This window comes from Pseudorasbora parva, chromosome 9 (genome assembly GCF_024679245.1).
Source record: "Pseudorasbora parva isolate DD20220531a chromosome 9, ASM2467924v1, whole genome shotgun sequence".
NCBI classification, from domain to species: domain Eukaryota; kingdom Metazoa; phylum Chordata; class Actinopteri; order Cypriniformes; family Gobionidae; genus Pseudorasbora; species Pseudorasbora parva.
The window spans coordinates 34,109,287-34,131,096 of record NC_090180.1 but is presented as its reverse complement, the minus strand read 5'-3'; the positions used below and the strand labels follow the sequence as shown (position 1 = coordinate 34,131,096).

Sequence of the window (21,810 nt, the reverse complement as noted above, 5' to 3'; positions counted from 1 at the left end):
AGTTATTAGAATAACTGGGTAATAACTAGGAAACTAACCTTGGACCTATGCCTAAATCTAACCTTAACCCATATAGTTACCTTATATTACCCAGTGCTTTCTCAGATAAGTACTAGTACTGTAAAATAAAGTGCAACTGAAACTATAAAATAAATCTGATTCCAGATTTAAATTTTTTATTTTATTTTTAAATGATCAAATGGTGATTCATAATGAAGATGAAGATATTCAAATGCAGACAGGCCATTTGCAGTTTTACGGTGCTTTTAATAAATATATTTGCACACTCTGAATTCAAGCAGTTATATTAGCCATCCCTCAGCTTGCAGATTGAAGTTGTGCCAAATGCAGAATGATGCTATAGCAGTAAGAGAAGCATCATCATTTTGGTCTTGCATGCTCAAATGCCCACCTCTGAAGCATCATTTCACATCCTCAGTATCGGGCATTATCAACTGGCTACATAAAAAGCAGTCCAGAATCTCATTCAAATATTTGTCATACTTTCAGCACAGTGTCATTACATTATAAATTTATTAGTACAAACTCAACACTGCAGACCTATTGATAAAATACACACAATTCTGAGTCATGTTTATGTTTTAAAGGTCCACTACAGCCAGGGAGGAATTTAATGAGACCTCGTGATCTGCGTCTATCCAGCAGGACCCCCCAAACTGAGCCCCATCTATGCCCACACACACAAACACAACATTCACATCCACATCATTTCAACAGCAGGGCTCATTATATGAATGCACACACACCTGAAGCTCATATGAGTGGCATGGGGAGACCTCCATTCCATGCTCATCCTTGCTCAGGTATGATAGAGTAGACAGGAGGAGAGAATGGAAGATGAAGGTAAGGGGTGCGTGCCTGCTTCTAAACTGGCAGAGTGAGTCCATGCTTTTGTTTATTTGAGAATCTTGTGATAAGGGTAGAGATTGAGGGTGGAAGTAAAGGCCTTGATGTCTGTGATGGTAGTGGCTGAGGCCAGTAAAGTGGAAGCAGGAAGGAAGGTAAGTTTGGAAACCTCCCCATACAATGACATCTTACTGCCTTCCTCCACCTCCTCTCCAGTGGCCGGATGTTCCTTACTAGGAGGGTCGTTTTCTTCTACTCCATAACCAACAACCTGAAAAGAAACCAGTTATCCTTCAGTGGATAATTATACAATAAACTATAGTAGACTCAATATACAAAACATGCATATCTTTTTTTTTTTTTTTTTTTTTTAAATTAGATTAGATTTCCTGAAGCAAATAAATGATCATGTTTGCAAGTCACCTAAAAGTTTTTGGTAAAAATCACAAAAGAAGGGAGGGGGAAGCTTGTAAAAATTAAAATAATACAGACACTACAACTAATAAAAATAGCAACTTTGCAGACTATTTTCATTTTTAAAATGAAAGCAGATGAATTTGAGTCTGCAGAGTGCATACATTAACAATGTATGGTTACAAGAATTCATAGATTAAAATATCCATTTAAAAACATCAAAACCCTCCAAAAATAGTCAGTGATAAAGTGGTGTGCAGTTTTTTTTATTTTATAAAACAAATTTAAATTCATGTCCCAGTGACACTTAAAGGGGTGATGAATTGAGAAATCAACTTTCCCTTGAGCTTTCGATATATAAAAGGTCATATAAAAGAATATCCTGTAAGTTTCAGAGCTGAAAACTTCCTTGTTAGTAAAATAAAAGCTTTTATAGACACCAGGCCCAGAAAACGACTGAGTGCTTTATCCTTACATTATTGTGTGGCGAAACACACCTCTACAGAATAATAAGCCCGTCTAATTCAGTAACCCTGCCCACCGAACCTTGGAGCTGTTCTGATAACGCTAGCCAACAGCAATAAACATGCCGAAGAAGATAGCAAGATATTGCGCTATTCCTGGTTGTGGAAGAACAGTCGCTGCATAAGCTTCCTTCGGATCCTAATATTAGGAATGTGTGGTTGAACTTTATTTTTAATGAAGTTCCAGCTCATGTGGGGAAAACATTATATGTGTGTTCGCTTAATTTCAATGCGTAACTGTTTGTAAACAAGTCTCAGGTACTGGATTTGCAGATATAAGATTAAAACACAATGCTGTGCCTTCTATATCTGACAGGAATGGTGCAGCACACTTATGTGAGTAAAACGTGTTTTTTTATGTGATAGTATTTCATTGTTATAGATTGTTTTGATTATGTGTACGTGTCTAACAGAACATAGCATGCTGTCACATAGCTTTAGCATGCTGTCACAGGCTGGAGAATCCCTTATTTGTTGGTTCATTGCGATTTGGGGTCAGACTCGGATATACAGTGAGGAAAATAACCCTGCTATTTGCAAGTTCTCCCATTTAGAAATCATGGAGGGGTCTGTAATTGTCATCGTAGGTGCATGTCCACTGTGAGAGACATAATCTAAAAAAAAAAAAAAATCCAGAAATCACAATGTAGGATTATTTAACTATTTATTTGTATGATACAGCTGCAAATAAGTATAAAAAAACCCTGAGAAAATCAATGTTAATATTTGGTACAGTAGCCTTTGTTTGCAATTCCAGAGGTCAAACGTTTACACACAATGCAGAAGGGGTTTTGGCCCACTCCTCCACACAGATCTTCTCTAGATCAGTCAGGTTTCTGGCCTTTCGCTGAGAAACATGGAGTTTGAGCTCCCTCCAAAGATTCTCTATTGGGTTTAGGTCTGGAGACTGGCTAGGCCACGCCAGAACCTTGATATGCTTCTTACAGAGCCACTCCTTCGTTATCCTGGCTGTGTGCATCAGGTCATTGTCATGTTGGAAGACCCAGCCTCGACCCATCTTCAATGCTCTAACTGAGGGATGGAGGTAGTTCCTTAAAATATCGCAATACATGGCCCCGGTCATCCTCTCCTTAATACAGTGCAGTCGCCCTGTCCCATGTGCAGACCCCAGTCCGAGGGAGATTGACAGTCATGTTTAGCTTCTTCCATTTTCTAATGATTGCTCCAATAGTGGACCTTTTTTCACCAAGCTGCTTGACAATTTCCCTGTAGCCCTTTCCAGCCTTGTGGAGGAGTATAATTTTGTCCCTAGTGTCCTTAATGCCCCTTTGGACAGCTATTTGGTCTTGGCCATGTGAGTAGTTGGATTCTTACTGATTGTATGGGGTGGACAGGTGTCTTCATGCAGCTAACGACCTCAAACAGGTGCATCTAATTTAGGATAATAAATGGAGTGGAGGTAGACATTTTAAAGGCAGACTAACAGGTCTTTAAGGGTCAGAATTCTAGCTGATAGACAGGTGTTAAAATACGTATTTGCAGCTTTATCATACAAACAAATAGTAAAAAAATAATTTATTGTGAATTCTGGATTTTTTTTATAGATTATGCCTCTCACAGTGGACATGCACCTACGATGACAATTTTAGACCCCTCCATGGTTTCCAAGTGGAAGAACTTGCAAAATAGCAAGGTGTTCAAATACTTATTTTCCTCACTGTAAATGGGCCCGGACTCGCAAAGCCCAACGTCCCGGGGCTATGTGTTTTGAAGACAGGCTACTAAAACGTAAGCTCTTCGGTAGGCCGGTGAATCTTAAATAGTGAAATAATATTCCTTTCTTGATCTGCGCTGTTTACTCTCTTGACTTGACATTTTTAAGGGGGCACGCGCGCATATGTGTGTGTGTTCGCGCTTATATCCACTGATCATGAGAGCCAAGTAATACAAAAATAATCAATCAACCAATCAATCGCGGGTGGATGAGAATAAATCATTGTGTTATTATTGTGGATAAAGACATTGACGAGCCCTGTGATTGAGAGAATCATTCCGGTTGCCGCTTTCAAAACAATCCCTCCCTCATTTGAACTGAACTGACAGGGGAGCTAAAGCTCATTAAGTATGCAAATCTTATCCAATCCTAGCCGTGTGCCTTTATTTCCAAGTCTCCAGTGCGACACGCCCATCAAAACCCAGAAGTCAGGAGAGAGCCTCAAAACCAGTGTAGAAAATAGCCTATTACTTATTAGTTATGATGTTTTTGAATGTAAAAACCACACAAACATCATTAGTTGACTTCAGACAACAGTATAAAAAAAAGCCAGTTCATCTTTAATGTCACATTTTCCTGGTTAAATAAACATACATAAAAAATAATAATAAACACAAATCTATTTTGGATTTTTACATAAACATTGTTATTAATGTTCTATTTATAAAAAGTAAAAGTATAAATCTCATCAAGTTAGTTTTGAGCATTTTTACAAGGCAATAATAATTTAACCTTTAATTTGTGAAATTATGCTTAGCTGTTGTTTAATAGTCAATTTATTTTTGGATCATCAGGCATCAAGCTCAGTAAACACTGGTCACAGACACGAAAATGTATCTTTAATTTCACAAAGCTGATTGCCCACTAAAACCTTCCAGAGTCATATTTCCAGGTCTATTCAAGTTTGTTTATGACGTGACAAAGCAGTGATATCTAAGTGGGTGAATTGTTTCCTTACTTTTAATTAGTCCTCCCATTAACACCATAATTTTATTAATTTAGACCGATTAATTCAGACGCACGAAAACGAGGCAGGATTTAATCACACGACTCAATCATGTCCAATTATAACCAATACTATCCAATCATAGCAGCGCAATGGATGTATTGTCTCCTCTTATGTGACTTTCCACCTTTCATTTACAATTACCCCCCAACAAATCAACAACGCTTTAGGGGGTCTGTTAAAACTCAGGGGAGGCAAGAGAGATGGTTTCGCTGTTGGACAGCGTTACTTTAGAAATACGAGGGATTTATACAACTTTTAAAGTTCACATTTTTGTTATATAGATTATTTTCTCATCCAATTTTTGGAGGCAATGCCTCCCTTGCTCCCTTTGGAAGAAACGTCCCTGATACATATAGCGGTTGGACAATAGTCCCGTTCCCACCAAAATTACCCGGAACAACTTTTTCCCCCAGACCTGTTGCTGTTTGCTTTCCATCGTGGTCTAGAGTACCGTGAAGATTAGTCCGGTGGCGTAGGACTGTGCGCGACTTTCCAGAGCCCACTGGATTTCACCTTCCAGCAAATACACTTATTAAAGCCCGAACCTCGTCTTAGGTCCATTGGTAATATTTTTCATTGTTGATTCCAATAGCAATAAAACTAAACACGCAGTGCAACTGACTTTTAGTTTGAAATAAAATACTGGGTGAGCTTAACTAATCAGCATGTTCAGCGCCCAAATCCCCACCCCCAAAAGTTTGAAAAAGTACTACCTCGCAAGCAGGGCCGTTTGTATATTTTTACCTGGAACTTAATTTAGACCCCGGTTCCTGCGGTCGAAACACACAGAGTACTAGTCACTAGCTCTTTGGGAAAGTTCCTGCGGTGGAAGCGCGGCTAATAAAACTGAAACACCTGGAGCCTGGTGTATAAACGTTACGTACCTAGATTCACTGAATAGATGAATCTTGAGTGAGTAATATGCAGGTAAACTTACATGCACACTGAGCTTCCTGTTGCCTCCACCCCGGTGTTCCATGAACCAGTTCACTAGTTCAGCCTTGGTCATGAGTTTCAGTGCATCAATCTGTTGAACAAGAAAAAAATATGACAATGTCCAAGTATATTCCCACAATTCATCATTAACACATTGCTGAGCTGTCAGACTTCGCTCATGTGCAACCGGGCTCCTCACCTCACGGCTGAGTCTGTCGAAGACGTATTGCTGCGTGACCACCTCTGTCCAGTTCCTGTCCACCTCCTCGCCGAGATGGGTGTCTTCACAACCCTTCAGCTTGACGAGAGCAGTCACCTGCGTCTTAAAAGCCTCATCACTCAAGCTGTTCATCTTCTCTCCAAAGCTCACCAGAAACTCCTCAATCTTTGTCTCCACAAGCTCAGTGCTGAAGCACAGGAAGTGAATGAAAAAAGAAGAGTTTTTGTCAGCTTCAAACCACATAAATGCGACAAATATTCTGGCAGCCAAATTAACCCTCTAATTGAACTCAACAGAAAATACTTTTATCGCACTATAGTCGTTATGTTTTTTTTAAATATATTTTTGGAAGAAATCTCCTATGCTCAGTTTGCCAACCAAGACTGCAATTATTTGACTAAAAATAAAATAAAACTGTAATATTGTGAAATATTTTTTACAATTTAAAATAACTTTTATATTTTATTCCATTTTAAAATGTAATTTATTCCTGTGATGGCAAAGCTCAATTTACAGCAGCCATTACTCCAGTCTTCAATGTCACATGATCCTTCAGAAATCCTTCTAAGCTAATGATTTGGTGCTCAAGTAAAATTTCGTGTTATTATCAATGTTGAAAACAGTTGTGCTGCTTTTTTAAATGAAAATTGATTCATTTATAAGAGGATATCTCACATCGTTTCCATTTGTTTGTGAAGATTGGATAGAGATTCTTTTCAAATCATTTGATAGGGACCTTGAGGTTATTCCTAGATAAAGAAATGCTTTAGAACTAAAATAATCATTAAAAAAAATATCTACTACAGAAATTAACATAACTTAAAGGGTTAGTTCACCCAAAAATGAAATTTATGTCATTAATGACTCACCCTAATGTCGTTCCACACCCGTAAGACCTCCGTTCATCTTTGGAACACAGTTAAAGATATTTTATATTTAGTCCGACAGACTAAAATCAATCCAAATCATGAATCAATACGCTGATTCATGACCGTTTGAATCTTTATTTGAGGTTTGAAAACAAACACAGAAGAGAAGACAACGCTGAATAAAGTCATAGTTTTTGTTATTTTTGGACCAAAATGTATTTTCGCTGCTTCAAGAGATTCTAACTAACTAACTGATGTCACATAGGGACTACTTTGATGATGTTTTTAATTCCCTTTCTGGACATGGACAGTAAAGTGTGCATACACTTGGATAAGGCTCTCGGACTAAATATAAAATATCTTAAACTGTGTTCCGAAGATGAACAGAGGTCTAACGGGTGTGGAACGACATTAGGGTGAGTCATTAATGACATCAATTTCATTTTTGGGTGAACTAACCCTTTAAGATTTTTAAAATAAGATAAGATTTTTAGTAAATCCGATTTTTGAATTATTATTCTGATGTTCCCAGCTGTAACCCTGATATATATCAGGGTGTGTGTGTGTTCGCGCTTACATCCACCGTTCGTGCATTTATCTTATTAATCACATTAATTTTGTCATAATTTGCTATAACTAAAGTAATCATTACACAAAACTGTATTTTCTGCAAACTTCAAGGATCATTGGAGACTCCAAAAAGAAACCAAATATAAGGAGTCCATATAATACTATTATATAATAAATTTGTACACACCTAAGCACCCATGAAAAAGAACATTACTAAAGAACCTTTACAGAATTCATCATAGTGTGACACGTATGTGTAGAGAGCAACAACAACCACTGCACGCATGCTCAGTATATCTCTGTGCGCATTATCATCATCAGTTCTCTCTTAGTCAGTGTACTGTTAACCGAATAACTTCGGAATGTTGGAATGTTTATTTCGAGAGAGAGAGAGAGAGAGAGAGAGAGAGAGAGAGAGAGAGAGAGAGAGAGAGAGAGAGAGAGAGGTCAAAGAGAGAGTCAGAAACATCAAAAAGTGAATAACTTTAGAAATGTGAGTGTGTGTGGAAACAATGCGAATGTACTGAATGAGATCGCTTACTGTACGACACAACAATTGCGCTCTTCAGAAACAATGGCAGAATACGCCAGAGCTCGTGTTTTAAAGCAAAGCAAACACTGGAATGAACAAATTACTAAAACGCACTGTGAGTCTCTCTGGTGTATCAGCCTGGCCTTACATTAGCACTGTTTGGATGAATTAGATTACTGGATCACTGAACACTTTCCCAGAGTTTAATGCTTAAACTCACAAACAGAGAAGCAGGTTAAATAGTTAGAATGGAAAATTCCTCCTACCAGGGTTACAGGTGTGATTGATAAACTCCCGACTTCTATGATCGACTGCGTGATGCAAATTACTTTAATGTTGCTGCTTCACGTACTTCTGTAATTTATTTGTGTTAATTGCTTTAAATTATTTTAACGCGTTAACGACTTTTAATTAATTTCATATATATATATATATATATATATATATATATATATATATATATAAAAACAACCTTTTGCAATATAGATTTTATGAAGCAATACAATTATACATGATTTAATACATGGATATATTGTTAACATTTAGTGTATTTCACTTCAGAAACAATAAAGAGAGCAAATCAGTGTAAAGAAACACTGCAATTTAGTCGAGATAGAGGTGGAGATGAAGGTTAATTATGATTCTGAAGTCAAGAGGCAGCAGCTGCAGTGCATAAATCAGATAATTTTGATTAAGCAGTTTGAATTGCAACCAAAAAGCACAGCGAGAGCTCACTTGAACTTCGTGGCCTGAGTCTCCACTGTGACTGAGAATCCAAGGACACCTGATGTGTTTCTACAGGTTGGGTAGACGTGATATCTGTGAAAACAGATGGGGTACAACTAATTAAAACCAGCAACTTGAGTAAGATAAATGTCTCAACGTCGTCGCTGCACCACAGACTTACCCTAGTGTCTCTTTGGTTCGAAGGAAGTCAAAGCATGGCTCCTCCATGTGCATCTATAACACAGCAGTCACAATAAGACATGAGTTGATAAAACACAGTTAATATAATGTTTTGCCGTGTACAAACATGCTTTAGTCTGCAGACGAAACAGTAGAGTAGTATAGAAGTCGCCTAATATTGGAGGTGTAAGAATTTCTGATGAATTAGACAATGGCTTTTATTATTGATATATATTCAATGTGGGGAAAAAACTATTTTTTAGTTTCTTTAGTGAGGCTTTAGTGAACCCAGATAACACTTTATTTTAAGGTGAAGTACATACATGTTACTTCATGTAGTTACTATAGTAATAACAATGATGCATCATTACAACAAACCCTAAAACAAACCCTAACTGTAACTCTGTAGTAAGTGCATGTAGTTAATTGAAGGGGTACTTCAGCGCTGGGAAGATAAATCTGTATTTAAACTGGGTCATCAATGTAGTAGAAATCTGAAATTATTTTTGAATTTGATGCCTTCTAGACTGAGAAAAGACAGAAAATGTATTTTTGTCTAATGGGGATGAAAGACTACAATTCCCAGAATGCTTTGCTTCCCTGTGAGGCCATTCCCAAATGGATTACCTACTGGATTACTGTGACTGAGTTGGAGAAGACACTACAATTAAAAACTGAACGTGTCTGTTCAATATAATGAGTGAGTCACTGCGCGAGTATCACAGCACTGAGCACTAACTGCAGGAGTCAGATAAATGAGCTGATGAGCTCTCGTGATGAGAGCTGAGGTAATCGCGACTACACTCGCAACATACATTCACAACGCGAGTTCAGTCTGGCACGTTTCAGTTCATGCCTTTGCAAGCTTAACTTTCATAGAAATTAATTTGAGAAGTTAAAAGATTTACATTGCTCACCATAGCTCCGTTTAAATGAGTGCCTGCAGCTGAGCTGAGCTCTGAGTGTGATCTCCCATCCCCCGTGTGCGGGTTCAAAACATGCGGAAATGGCTCCCTCTGCTGGCTGTATTCTTTAGCCTTTGGCCAAACATTCCTCCTATGATGCAAATATCGTCAATTTGCATCATAGGAGGAATTTTTCCAGAAATATAATGCATAAATCTCTTGTCTCAGGGGGATATGAGGGGGGAAAGCACAATCATTTAAATATACTCCAGGGTTTCAACTGATACAAAGCCATATGCTAATCGCTGAAGTAACCCTTTAATATTACCCAGTACTGATTTGAGTAAGTACACTGTATCTGTCACCTTAAAATAAAGGGTTACAGTCTTTGTTACAATGTAATTATACATTTAAGTACAGAATAATATTAAGTAACTACAAATAGTTATTGTAGGGTTGGATTAGGGTTTGGTTTAGGGTTATGCATAATTTATAGTTATTACTATAGTAACTACACGTAACATATGTAACAATGACAATGAATAAAGTGTAACCTAATCCCCCCAAAAATGTCAGGGATTGCCCACCATGAAAAAAAGATACTGGTTATTAACATTTGTTTTAGCCAATATCTGATAGTTCCAAACCCTGTTATCAGCATCAATTAATCGGCAAAAATAAATAAATTGTTGGACCTTTAGAACAGTACATTACACTTTACAATGAGAGCCAGCTCAAGCTGTCAGAGTGTTTTAAAGCAACTGCTGAGAAAGACAGAGAACTGGACAGTATCCAAAGTCAGTCTTCAGTATAAAGTAAAGTGGATGAGTTGAGCTTATGGCCATGCAGATGTGTGTGCTCAGCGCCCTAGAGAGCAATAACTGAGAACCTCTTTTGAAACTGGCCTGAGAGATTTTATTGCTTAAAAACCCTGGGTTGGCTGTTCTTATACTTCTCAAACATATATAAAGTTACAGTAATGTATACTGTAGGTGATACCTTTCGTTATGAAGTCGGCTATCAAACAGAGTCATACTCACCACTAGTAGCTCCATCAGAGTGTGCTCACGTAGGTTCTTAGGACCAGACTACCAAAAGACAGGAGGTAGACATTAGGAATAATCACTGCAATTATAGCAATACAATACACAAAAAGCAATAAAAAGCGCTGCTGTTGGTTTGGATCAGCAAAATACAGACAAAATATAGACAAGTATTACCTGGTAATACACAGTGACCTCAGAGTTGGCATCTCCCTTGTTGAGAGACTTAACTTTGCAGAGATGGTGCTTCTGAGGCAGCTCTACCACTCTAAAGAGAACAGGGACCTCTAATGACAACTTCTTGAACTGCAATTTCCTGAAAGTAAAAATGAAAAGAAAAGAAAATGCTATTTTTGACTGTATTTCTTTAAAACACTAGTACTGCTATACAAAAGACCTGGTAGAAATGCTTACTCAGTAACATACTGCAAAAACCCCATGGATTCCTGCAGGTAATGAGAAATTACAAATTCATTATGTTTCTTAATAGATCAACTGTAGATTGATGTAGTTTTAATTATATCTAAATATTATATAAAATGATATAATATTTGATGTGTAAATGAATACAAGGTAAAGTCCCAGTGAACCGGAAGTAGCAGGGTTTCTTCAGTGATGTGACACATTTCCAAGTGAAACGGAATATTGAAAGGAGGGGAGGATTTTACCTCAGCGCTCTTCCTCTCCATCTCTTGCTCATAGCAGACTAACGGTTGGAGGGGAGTGTTAAAGCATTTTCAAACCTAAGCTGACAAACTGACATCATCAGAGATAAAAAGCCGTTTCCAGACCGGACGTTACTTTTCAGATTTCGATTAAAGATTATCGCGACAACATTTTTTTCTTTGTATTAACTTGCACAAATGAATTGTTCACTCTAAGACCTGTAATATGTGCTAACAAAGTAAATAGGGTCAATTTTGATTTCATGAGGACTTTAAGCTCTAACAGCAGCATTCATGGGATGTTTTGAACCTTGAATGTTTCTCGAAAAACAAACACAAAGAATGTGTGCATAAAAAGTGTGAATACTCACAGCGCTAGTGAAGTTTCCCTGTACTAGTCCTTCAGCATATAGCTCAGACTTGAACCTGCTCACAAACTCAATGAGCTCATCCACACGTAGTCCATCCAGCACAGCCTGGTACTTCTGAATGGTTGACCAGCGAGAGTGCTCTAGAATCAGAAGCCTCACATCTCTGAGGAGACACATGAAGACAGACAGAGAGCTAATGAGAGGAAGACCATGCATTTATTTTCTTCATCAAACAGACAGAAAGATAGCTAGACAGATAGCTAGACAGATAAGTAGACAGATCGATCGATAGATAGATAGATATAGACAGACAGACAGACAGACAGACAAACACTTAAATTAGCCTATTCTACAGCTGTTTTGAAACTACATACTCTTGAATAGAATAGAATAGAATAGAAATGTTACTTGACCACCAAATCAGCATATTAGAGTGATTTCTGAAGGATCATGTGACACTGAAGACTGAATAAATTACATTTTAAAGTACAGTAAAAGAGAAAACTACTCTGTTAAATTTTACAATATTGTTTTTATCTATTTTTGATCAAATAAATGCAGCCTTGGTGAACATAAGAAACTTAAAAAAAAAATATTACTAGATTTCAACAACCCACACATATGAACGATAGACTTTTAAGGCGGCATACATTTATTTAGAGAACAATCACAAATATTATATGCTTGAATGTTGATTCGCATGATTACAGTTTTCCACAAGATTAATATTTTCTAAATGAAAGAAACCTATAAAAGTAAAAAAAAGTGTACAATGTCACTTCTTGTGGTTGAGACTTCAGGGGCCAATAAAGTATAACTGAAGTAAAGTAAAACATAAGAGAGACCTACTTTCCAAGCTTCTCAGGCTTGATGAGGATGTTAAAGTAGGTTTTCTTCAACTGCTCTGCAAACATGCTGAATACGTCAGGAGCCGCAGAGAAATCAGCGAGATAATCCACAATCAAGTTGAACAGCAACTGCAACAAATGTCAGCAATTTAAGCAATACATTTAAAACATAAAACCAGTTTCTGTATATAACCTGATTTGTGCCCATTTACTTACCGGTAGTTTGTGGTTGAAGCCCTTAACCTTGATGACCAGACCATGCTCGCCTGCAACCAATTTATATTCTAGCTGGGCCACATCCGCCTCGTAGGCTGGCTCCGCCAAGTTATGGACCAGGATATTCACGAACAGGTCAAAAAGCACAAGGCTAAGAGGAGAGAGGAAAGAACAAAAAGAAAAGGTCAGATGAAAAGGTAAATGGATGAGCAAGAATAGAAACTAGAGATGAAGACCTAAGCAGACACGCTAATGGCTAGCTTGGGTTTCCATGGCTACAGCATTTACAAGTTCTGCTAGAACGACTGAACGTTTTCACATGATCTCCAGCTTACTTTTTTGGAGACTTCTGAACCACAGGTGATATGAGGTGGAAACGCACATATGCTGGGAAAGAGAAAGAAAATGAAAGTGTGAACTGGGTAAATGAGAGACTTTTTGAACTTCCCACTAAATCTGTTTTGCTATTAGACATCGGATACATGATATATTAACTGCAGAAACAAACACAATGGCACCTTTGGGGATCTTGAACTTGTTGTCTTTCTTGTACCACAGACACCCTCTGTCATTGTTCATTATTCTGACTGGGTACTCAGTGTCCGGACAATCCGAGTTTTTGAGGGCGAAATCAGTGGCTGGAGGTGAAAACAAACAACAAGATGTGCAAACGCTCTTAAAACAGGCTACAGATACAGTACCTGACAGCAACATTAAAAGACTTCAACCAAAGACACTCACCGATGAATTTATTCTCGGCAGGTAGGTGAAGGCTTGGGTTTAAATCGAAATCCCCCATCCAGAGCTCTCTCCAGTGCTGCTGTAAGTCTGTAAAGAAAAAAAAATTGTTTGTCTCCAGAACTGCACAATATAGAGGGAAAATGCTTAATGCTATTTATTGCATAATGTGATTAACTAACAATACATTTCAATTATTTTCAAGTAAATTTAAAACTAGGAAAACAATAACATTCAGCAAGCATATCTGCCAGAGAAAGGAAATCAATTCCTCAGAGTTGCACTTGAGTAAGAAATAGCTAATCTTTTACTTAAACAACATTCTACAAAACCTATTATTCAGCATTAAAGTCAAACAAATTGAAAAAAGTTGCTTGTATAACAACTAGGGATGCACAGAAATTTTGGCTACTGAAATAGCTATTTTCATTTTCGGGCCAAAATCAGAGGCTGCAACAGATGTTAGATTTTGACTGAGTTCGGCATCTATCTCATGCACACAACAAGGATCAGCAACAACAGCTAAACATTTCAGCTGTGTGGACACTAGCTCAGGATTGACAATATTCATTTTCTTGATTTTAATCGGAGATGATGTTTCTTTAAATAGTTGTAGCGCACCTCCCATCCAATACATTACCAAAAAAATTGTGCTTTGGAATTAGCAGCAACATCCACAACTAAAATTCTGTTGATTTTATTACAAAAATTCAGTGTTTCAAACGGGGAAAGACAACAAAACAGCCTCAAGCAAGCTAGTCAATGTCCATAAACTCATTAGTTAGCAATAAAAAAAAAGTATGCAATGCATTACATTACATATTATGTATTTTACTTAAATGGTTTGTGATGTCTTCATTATTAAATGCATGTTTGAATAATTATGTCATGAAAAACAAGTAGTTTAATGTAATTTAAATGTTTATATTTCTCAGTAATGAGTAGAAACTATATAAAACTATATATCTTATGGGCAGTTTAAATGCTTGTACAACTCAGTTTTGGCTATTTGAGTGTTGATTATTAAATACGTGTTGATTAATTAATTGATTATTTACTTTCAGTATTGGTTTTCAGTCAAATGCATCCTGAATTTTCATTTCGGTGCATCCCTAATAACAGATTTTGTGTTCAATATGACATCTAGAACATTCAAATAAATTAAGAGCATAGAGTGTTAGATCTACCCATGCTTGAAAGCAGCAACAGCTTGTTGTGCTTGGACTTGAGATATATTTTCCTTCTCAAAAACCACCCACAATCTCGTGGTCATTTACTGCAGTTATCATCTTAAAACCAAAATACTCCCACACAGCCGAAGTGCTTCCTAATTTCGGGAAATCAGATCTTTATCTACAGCTGCAGTGGCTGCACTGATTTATTCTGATAAGCTAGCTCATGGTCACTTCAAATTGGCACTACTTCAGCTTGTTTATTTCATCTTATGATCCTGAATGTTGTTTTTCAAACTTAACTGAAAACGGAGAATTCGAGTTAAAAACAAGTACAAACCCTCCACACTGTATTGGGTCCCAAACCACTTTTCCCTGAGTGGACACTGGCCTTCATGCTCGGGAGACAAAACAAGCAAGTTGGCCTTCTCTGGTGTGAGGAGTTTCAGTGCAGCAGAGATCACCTAAGAGAAAAAATGCCCACAATTATAAAGGAGTTCAAGTGTTTTCTTTCACATGACATGCTAAAATAGCACAAATATATGCCCATTTTTTACAAAACATTTAATAAAATCAGTGATGCCTGTGAAGGACAAATACCTCTGGTTTGAACTCAAACATTAGCTGGTCTCCTGTTAAAAAGTCCTCTTTTGGGAACAGCTGCATGTTTTCACAGATATCCTCCACGTACTCAATAGGATCAGTCTGTAAAAGTAACACTGCAAGTACTGAGGCAACACACAAACACTCTTATCCATCTACTTTTAAAATGGTTCTAATAGGAATACAAAATTCTTTCATAGGGTGATAATAGTGTAAAATTATTAACCGTACCTGCTCCTGATAGTGGAATTCATTGGCCTCGATCTTTTGAATTTCTTCATATATTCTGCCAAAGAAAAACAAAGCTTTTCTTTCAAGCTAAATTATCGATTGTAGTGTGTGCAAAGTTCTACAAAGATTGTACTTCAATAAATATCCTGTGTAGCACACTTCACATAAAAGGCCTACCTTTGTTGGGGTCCAAGAGTCTGAAGCATTTTCAAGTATTGGAAGACCAGATGAGCAACCTGAATGAAGAAAAATATGCAAATGACCATGGAAACGTTCCTTCTGAGTGGGACTTAACTTTACAGCAATCGCCCCTGTGTTAATTTGGGATGGTAAAGGGGAGTGTCTGTGCCTCAAAGGCTTTGTAATCCTATTTTACACACATCTAGCAAAGCTGTTAGTTTCTCAGCTTTCCCCCTGTATTTCTATAATGACATTAAGTGTGAAAATAATATTATATCTTACGGATCCTTGTAACTGTAGTGCATATTTTTTGACATGAAATAAGTGTTGAAATGTAAAGCAATGCAGTGTTTGAGCTGGTGACCCTTTGCAGACCTCATAGAAGTTCTGGAAGCCCTCATCGGTCAGAGTGATGGAGATACTAAAAATTGAGTAGGTGGTGTTCTGGTCGAAACCAGTTTCACTGTTTCCACCAAACAAAGCCAGAGCCCAGCACCTAGTCAGAGAGATAAGAGAGATCCAGTTGAATTGTTTTTGCCATTAGTACATAAGTTATGCACAACGCTCTACTGTGCTACATGCATCCAGGTTACAAAGAAAGCAGAATAAGCTCGCCACTCATTAAAAACCAAACCATTTGAGAAAGGCCTTACTTCCTCCTAAGCATGGACAGAATACTTCCAGTTCCCTCGTGGCCAATCAACCAAGCAATGTAATGCAGAGGCTTTACCCTAAGGACCGACATAAAGAGCTTTGTCTAAGCGTCACATCATTTGAGAAATAATATTGGCATTCCAATACAGACCAACAAAATCAATATATATAGACCCATGAAATGTCTTTATGAGTGCAGTTTTGATATGCTATTGAAACAGGAAGTTAGGGAAGGACATAATGAAAATGTGGATCTAATGCAGATGTTCTCAAAGTTAATGGACACTGCTCAAATTAAAAAAAAAAAAAAAATGGCAGTAAAAATACACTGTAAGAGCACTAAACCTGAACTTCACTGTGGATCAATGTACTTTTTTATAGAAAAAAATGTAACTGAAAAGGGCCAGAAAGAGCACCACCTTGGCTGGTTTACCTGTAATGCTTCTCTTGAGGGGGTAGCGCCCATGTGATCGTGAGGGCATGTACTTTTCTAACAGGCACCACTGCAACAATCCACAAACAAAATATTAATAGTGAGTTTCAGTTTGTTAAACCTTATTTGAGTATCCAGTTCTTTGACATACTTCGGTAAAGTTTGTTGAAGGCAGGTGTTTCAAAGGGGCTCAGCTGGTCTGAAAAATCAGGCTTTGGCTGCCCACTGGAAGGAATCGAAAAACGTTTTAAATGCATTCATATTATCACATTTTCAGAATTCTAAATAGTCCTTTGCTTACTTGTTGGGCACCTGACTGAAGATTTCTCGAACCCATTCCTCAAGGGTGTCAAGATTCTCTGAGAAGATAAGAGTAGAAGAAATTTTAGGATAATTTCCCAATAGAAATTTCATGTCCAAGTTGAGTTCTGTATGCATTACCTACCTTTAGACTGCACAGCTAAGGTCATATAGTGTGCAGAGTAGTGCCTCTTCCAGAACTCACGGAGTCGCTTGTAAACATTGATGTTCTTTTCCTTAGGTTCAGTCTTCAGGGTCTGTGCGTTTCCTTAAATACGATCACCAAAAAAGCAACTGAAACTCTAGAACAAATCGAAGAACAACTCTAAAGCAGCGTTGTATGTTTGACTTACCCCAGCAGAACTTGCTCATGGGATGGTTGGGCTTTGCAAGGCTGCCAAAAAGCATTTCCTTACGGTGAGAGTCTGAAGGCTTAGCAAGTTGATATTCTGTGGCAAAACAAACAAAAACATAGGGCTGTTAAGATGCCTAGTTAAGCTAGTCAAGACCATTTTAATCCATAAAAGCTTTACTCACCACTGTCCACAGCCTCAACCTCACGATCAATGGCGTCTTCAATCATAAGAGGGCAGATGAAAAACTGAGCCCATCTGAAAAAAGACAATGACATAATTTTAAAGACTATGCACAGCTAAAGGTTAATACATTTTTATTTGAACGTTTTTAGTTAGGAAAATTCTCAATTGTTTTGTGTGAAATATTACAAGTGCACTTGTTCCGACAAAAAAAAAGGAAAAAAGAAGATATCTGGATAAGGTGATAAGATCACATCTTTAGAGCTACTTCACCTATCGAGGGCTTCTTTGAAGCGTTTCCTCTGCACATCAAATTGGAAAATGGTTCTCTCACAATCAGTGGAAGCATTATCACTGCCACCATGCTTTTTCAGGAATGCATCAAAGCCATTTTCAGAAGGGTACTTTTCACTGCCCATGAACACCACTGAGACATAAGAAGAGAGACACGGTCACATGAAAAATTATCACTGAGAATAAAGCATTACTGAATACATTAATGTCAGAACAGCTGTAGGTTTGACTTACTGTGTTCGAGGAAGTGTGCAAGGCCAGGTAGATCATTAGGGTCACTGAAACTCCCTACGCCAATACAAAGGGCTGCTGCAGACTAATTTCAGAAAATAAAAATAAACTGAATGCCCTAAAATAATTTCAACACACTAAACCTGATATTTTTCTGTAATAGCTAGTTTTCATGTTATAGTCGATAGCTGATAAGTCAAAGGAAATCCCACTCATTAATACTTTAATACTAGTCTCAAAAAATGTTTTGACAAGGTTGCCAATAAATTTTTGATACTTATGAGATTTGTTGTCTTTTTTGGTCCAATATATATATATATATATATATATATATATATATATATATATATATATATATATATATATATTTAAAATATAAATACATACATACATATATACAGGTATATATACAGGTCCTTCTCAAAAAATTAGCATATTGTGATAAAGTTCATTATTTTACATAATGTAATGATAAAAATTAAACTTTCATATATTTTAGATTGATTGCACACCAACTGAAATATTTCAGGTCTTTTGTTTTAATACTGATGATTTTGGCATTCAGCTCATGAAAACCCAAAATTCCTATCTCAAAAAATTAGCATATCATGAAAAGTTTCTCTAAACGAGCTATTAACCTAATCATCTGAATCAACTAATTAACTCTAAACACCTGCAAAAGATTCCTGAGGCTTTTAAAAACTCCCAGCCTGGTTCATTACTCAAAACCGCAATCATGGGTAAGACTGCCGACCTGACTGCTGTCCAGAAGGTCATCATTGACACCCTCAAGCGAGAGGGTAAGACACAGAAAGAAATTTCTGAACGAATAGGTTGTTCCCAGAGTGCTGTATCAAGGCACCTCTGTGGGAAGGAAAAAGTGTGGCAAAAAACGCTGCAAAACGAGAAGAGGTGACCGGACCCTGAGGAAGATTGTGGAGAAGGACCGATTCCAGACCTTGGGGGACCTGCGGAAGCAGTGGACTGAGTCTGGAGTAGAAACATCCAGAGCCACCGTGCACAGGCGTGTGCAGGAAATGGGCTACAGGTGCCGCATTCCCCAGGTCAAGCCACTTTTGGGCTACAGAGAAGCAGCACTGGACTGTTTCTTAGTGGTTTAAAGTACTTTTTTCGGATAAAAGCAAATTTGGCATGTCATTCGGAAATCAAGGTGCCAGAGCCTGGAGGAAGACTGGGGAGAAGGAAATGCCAAAATGCCTGAAGTCCAGTGTCAAGTACCCACAGTCAGTGATGGTCTGGGGTGCCATGTCAGCTGCTGGTGTTGGTCCACTATGTTTAATCAAGGGCAGGGTCAATGCAGCTAGCTATCAGGAGATTTTGGAGCACTTCATGCTTCCATCTGCTGAAAAGCTTTATGCCATTATGCCTTTATGCCTTTATGCAACACTTGTAAATGGTTTACTGACCATAGTATTACTGTGCTCAATTGGCCTGCCAACTCTCCTGACCTGATCCCCATAGAGAATCTGTGGGATATTGTGAAGAGAAAGTTGAGATACGCAAGACCCAACACTCTGGATGAGCTTAAGGCAGCTATCGACGCATCCTGGGCCTCCATAACACCTCAGCAGTGCCACAGGCTGATTGCCTCCATGCCACGCCGCATTGAAGCAGTCATTTCTGCAAAAGGATTCCCGACCAAGTATTGAGTGCATAACTGAACATAATTATTTGAAGGTTGACTTTTTTTGTATTAAAAAACACTTTTCTTATATTGGTCGGATGAAATATGCTAATTTTTTGAGACAGGAATTTTGGGTTTTCATAAGCTCTATGCCAAAATCATCAGTATTAAAACAATAAAAGACCTGAAATATTTCAGTCGGTGTGCAATCAATCTAAAATATATGAAAGTTGAATTTTTATATTTACATTATGGAAAATACTGAACTTTATCACAATATGCTAATTTTTTTAGAAGGACCTATATATATATATATACACACACCATACATATATATAGAGTAAATTCCCCAATATATATATGGGGAATTTCCGTTTATGATGACTTTAATGCAGGTTCAACCAAAATAACAAAGAGTCATATCAGTTTGAATCCATAGACAAAATCAAACCTGTTTTTCAGATCCCCTTTTCTTCTTCCCTTCATAGTCCTCATCTAGCTCCTCAAAGTCACTATCTTGACTGTCCCCTTCCTCTTCAGATTCCTCATCCGTTCCTTCCCCTGAGTCTCCCTCCTCTTCTTCTCTCTCTGCCTCTTCCTCCTCCTCCTCTTCTGAATCTTCATCCTCATCTTCAGCTTTTCCATCTAAACCACTCAGATCAGAGATCAGAAGAGCCCTCAGTCCATTACTCAGCTCAATGAATCTGGATGAAAAGAGAAAATATTCTGTTAGCTGGTTTAGTCATCAACACTTGCATGCAGTGTTGTGTTACACACTCAAGAGAAGGAACCAGAGCTTGTGTTTTCCTTGAGTGATCTCATATTTCTGTCTAGTCCCAACATACTGTTTCGTAAAATGATCTTTTAAAAGGTTTTACTTGTTACTTAAAGAATAAGACAGATGTTGACTGGTAGAACCTAGATATCAATTTTAAATCTGTATGTCTGAACTTTACCTGTATTGTTTGGGGTCACTGGGGGACTTAATAATTTGAGGATCCCCTGGGTTGTCATCTCCACCACCACTGTCCCCTGGAGGTGCATTGGGGTCTCTGAGTGGTTCTCCCCGGTCTGGACCAGCAGACTGAGCAGAGCTGCTAGCTGCTGCACATTTGAACTTGTTTGTCTGGGGCATCTTGAGCAATGATGCTACTTTAGCACTGGAGTTGAGGTGAACGGGGCGGTGTATGACCCTGATACAAAACAGGGGAAACGCACGCGCAGCCTTGAACAGAGCGATAATGTCTTTGTTTTTTCAGTCTAAAAGAAACGATATATTAGAAACAGGATAGCCAAACAAATAAGCACATTATGTACGCTATCTTTAATTATACAGTAGAGTTTGGCTTTTCACGAAGGAAAACTTTAACTTCTGATGCATATTTTTGACAACATCATCACCACTGTGCTACAATGAAGCTAATCCGCTACAGACACAATTTAATATGAAGCAAAACGTCTGAATCACTTGCTATGGTTAATAAACGGACTCAGCTAATTTATCTCAAATATGATACGACCAAGTGAGATTATTTCCTGGCCATATTTCACAAAGTTGGTCAAGTTTCATCACAGTCTCATACCTGCTGTCCTGATGATGGGTCAGTCGAACTTTACAGTTATACGGTACAGAGCATGTCACTGGTAGGTTGCGTCTGTGCAACAAGGATAGTTCTGATTCGTCAAAAAACATTGACGTAGTAAAACGCGAGTCTGTGATTGGCCTAAGTTATTGCTGGGGCGAATACATTTGTTTCATGTGTCTCAGCATTCCATACGGTGATGTTGTTGTATGGGGAATTGGGATTCTAGGTTTCCTCCATCGATTACTAAATTAGCAGACTTTTAATGACACCGTGTCAGTTTCTGTATTTTTTTAAGTAAATGCCAGAGAACATGTATGTGTATACATGCACGGTGATTTTAGACCGATTTATAATTACAAACGTTTTACTTTACTTTGAGATGTGTGTGTGTGTGTGTGTGTGTGTGTGTGTGTGTGTGTGTGTGTGTGTGTGTGTGTGTGTGTGTGTGTGTGTGTGTGTGTGTGTGTGTGTGTGTGTGGGTGGGTGGGTGGGTGGGTGGGTGGATGGTGATCCAAAATGAATGATCTTGAAGAAAATGATGTGGCCTACATAATTGGTAAGCTATTTATGAAGTAAT

At 37.9% G+C, this 21,810-nt stretch overlaps 1 protein-coding gene across 2 annotated transcripts; it reads right to left on the bottom strand.

The window, feature by feature from the left end:
• Nucleotides 1–159: 159 nt before the first annotated feature.
• nrd1a (nardilysin a (N-arginine dibasic convertase)) lies at nucleotides 160–21,379 on the bottom strand. Of its 2 annotated transcripts, none has more exons than XM_067452331.1 (31): nucleotides 21,231–21,379; nucleotides 20,604–20,840; nucleotides 20,099–20,351; nucleotides 18,006–18,087; nucleotides 17,751–17,904; nucleotides 17,479–17,552; nucleotides 17,295–17,390; nucleotides 17,087–17,209; nucleotides 16,943–17,000; nucleotides 16,793–16,866; nucleotides 16,642–16,711; nucleotides 16,208–16,285; nucleotides 15,930–16,050; nucleotides 15,552–15,610; nucleotides 15,375–15,429; nucleotides 15,141–15,245; nucleotides 14,881–15,004; nucleotides 13,372–13,458; nucleotides 13,149–13,268; nucleotides 12,966–13,017; nucleotides 12,631–12,781; nucleotides 12,416–12,543; nucleotides 11,567–11,729; nucleotides 10,945–10,976; nucleotides 10,708–10,846; nucleotides 10,528–10,575; nucleotides 8,584–8,636; nucleotides 8,412–8,495; nucleotides 5,685–5,892; nucleotides 5,487–5,576; nucleotides 160–1,138 (listed from the first exon to the last, which is right to left on the bottom strand). In XM_067452331.1, exons 1-31 carry the CDS (start codon nucleotides 21,338–21,340, stop codon nucleotides 917–919), a joined length of 3,450 nt encoding a protein of 1,149 aa, XP_067308432.1. In that variant the 5' UTR covers nucleotides 21,341–21,379; the 3' UTR covers nucleotides 160–916. The 2 variants fall into 2 exon arrangements, with proteins under 2 accessions (XP_067308432.1, XP_067308433.1); XM_067452332.1 differs by having other exon boundaries at nucleotides 20,604–20,907; nucleotides 21,231–21,302.
• Between the last annotated feature and the right edge of the window lie 431 nt (nucleotides 21,380–21,810).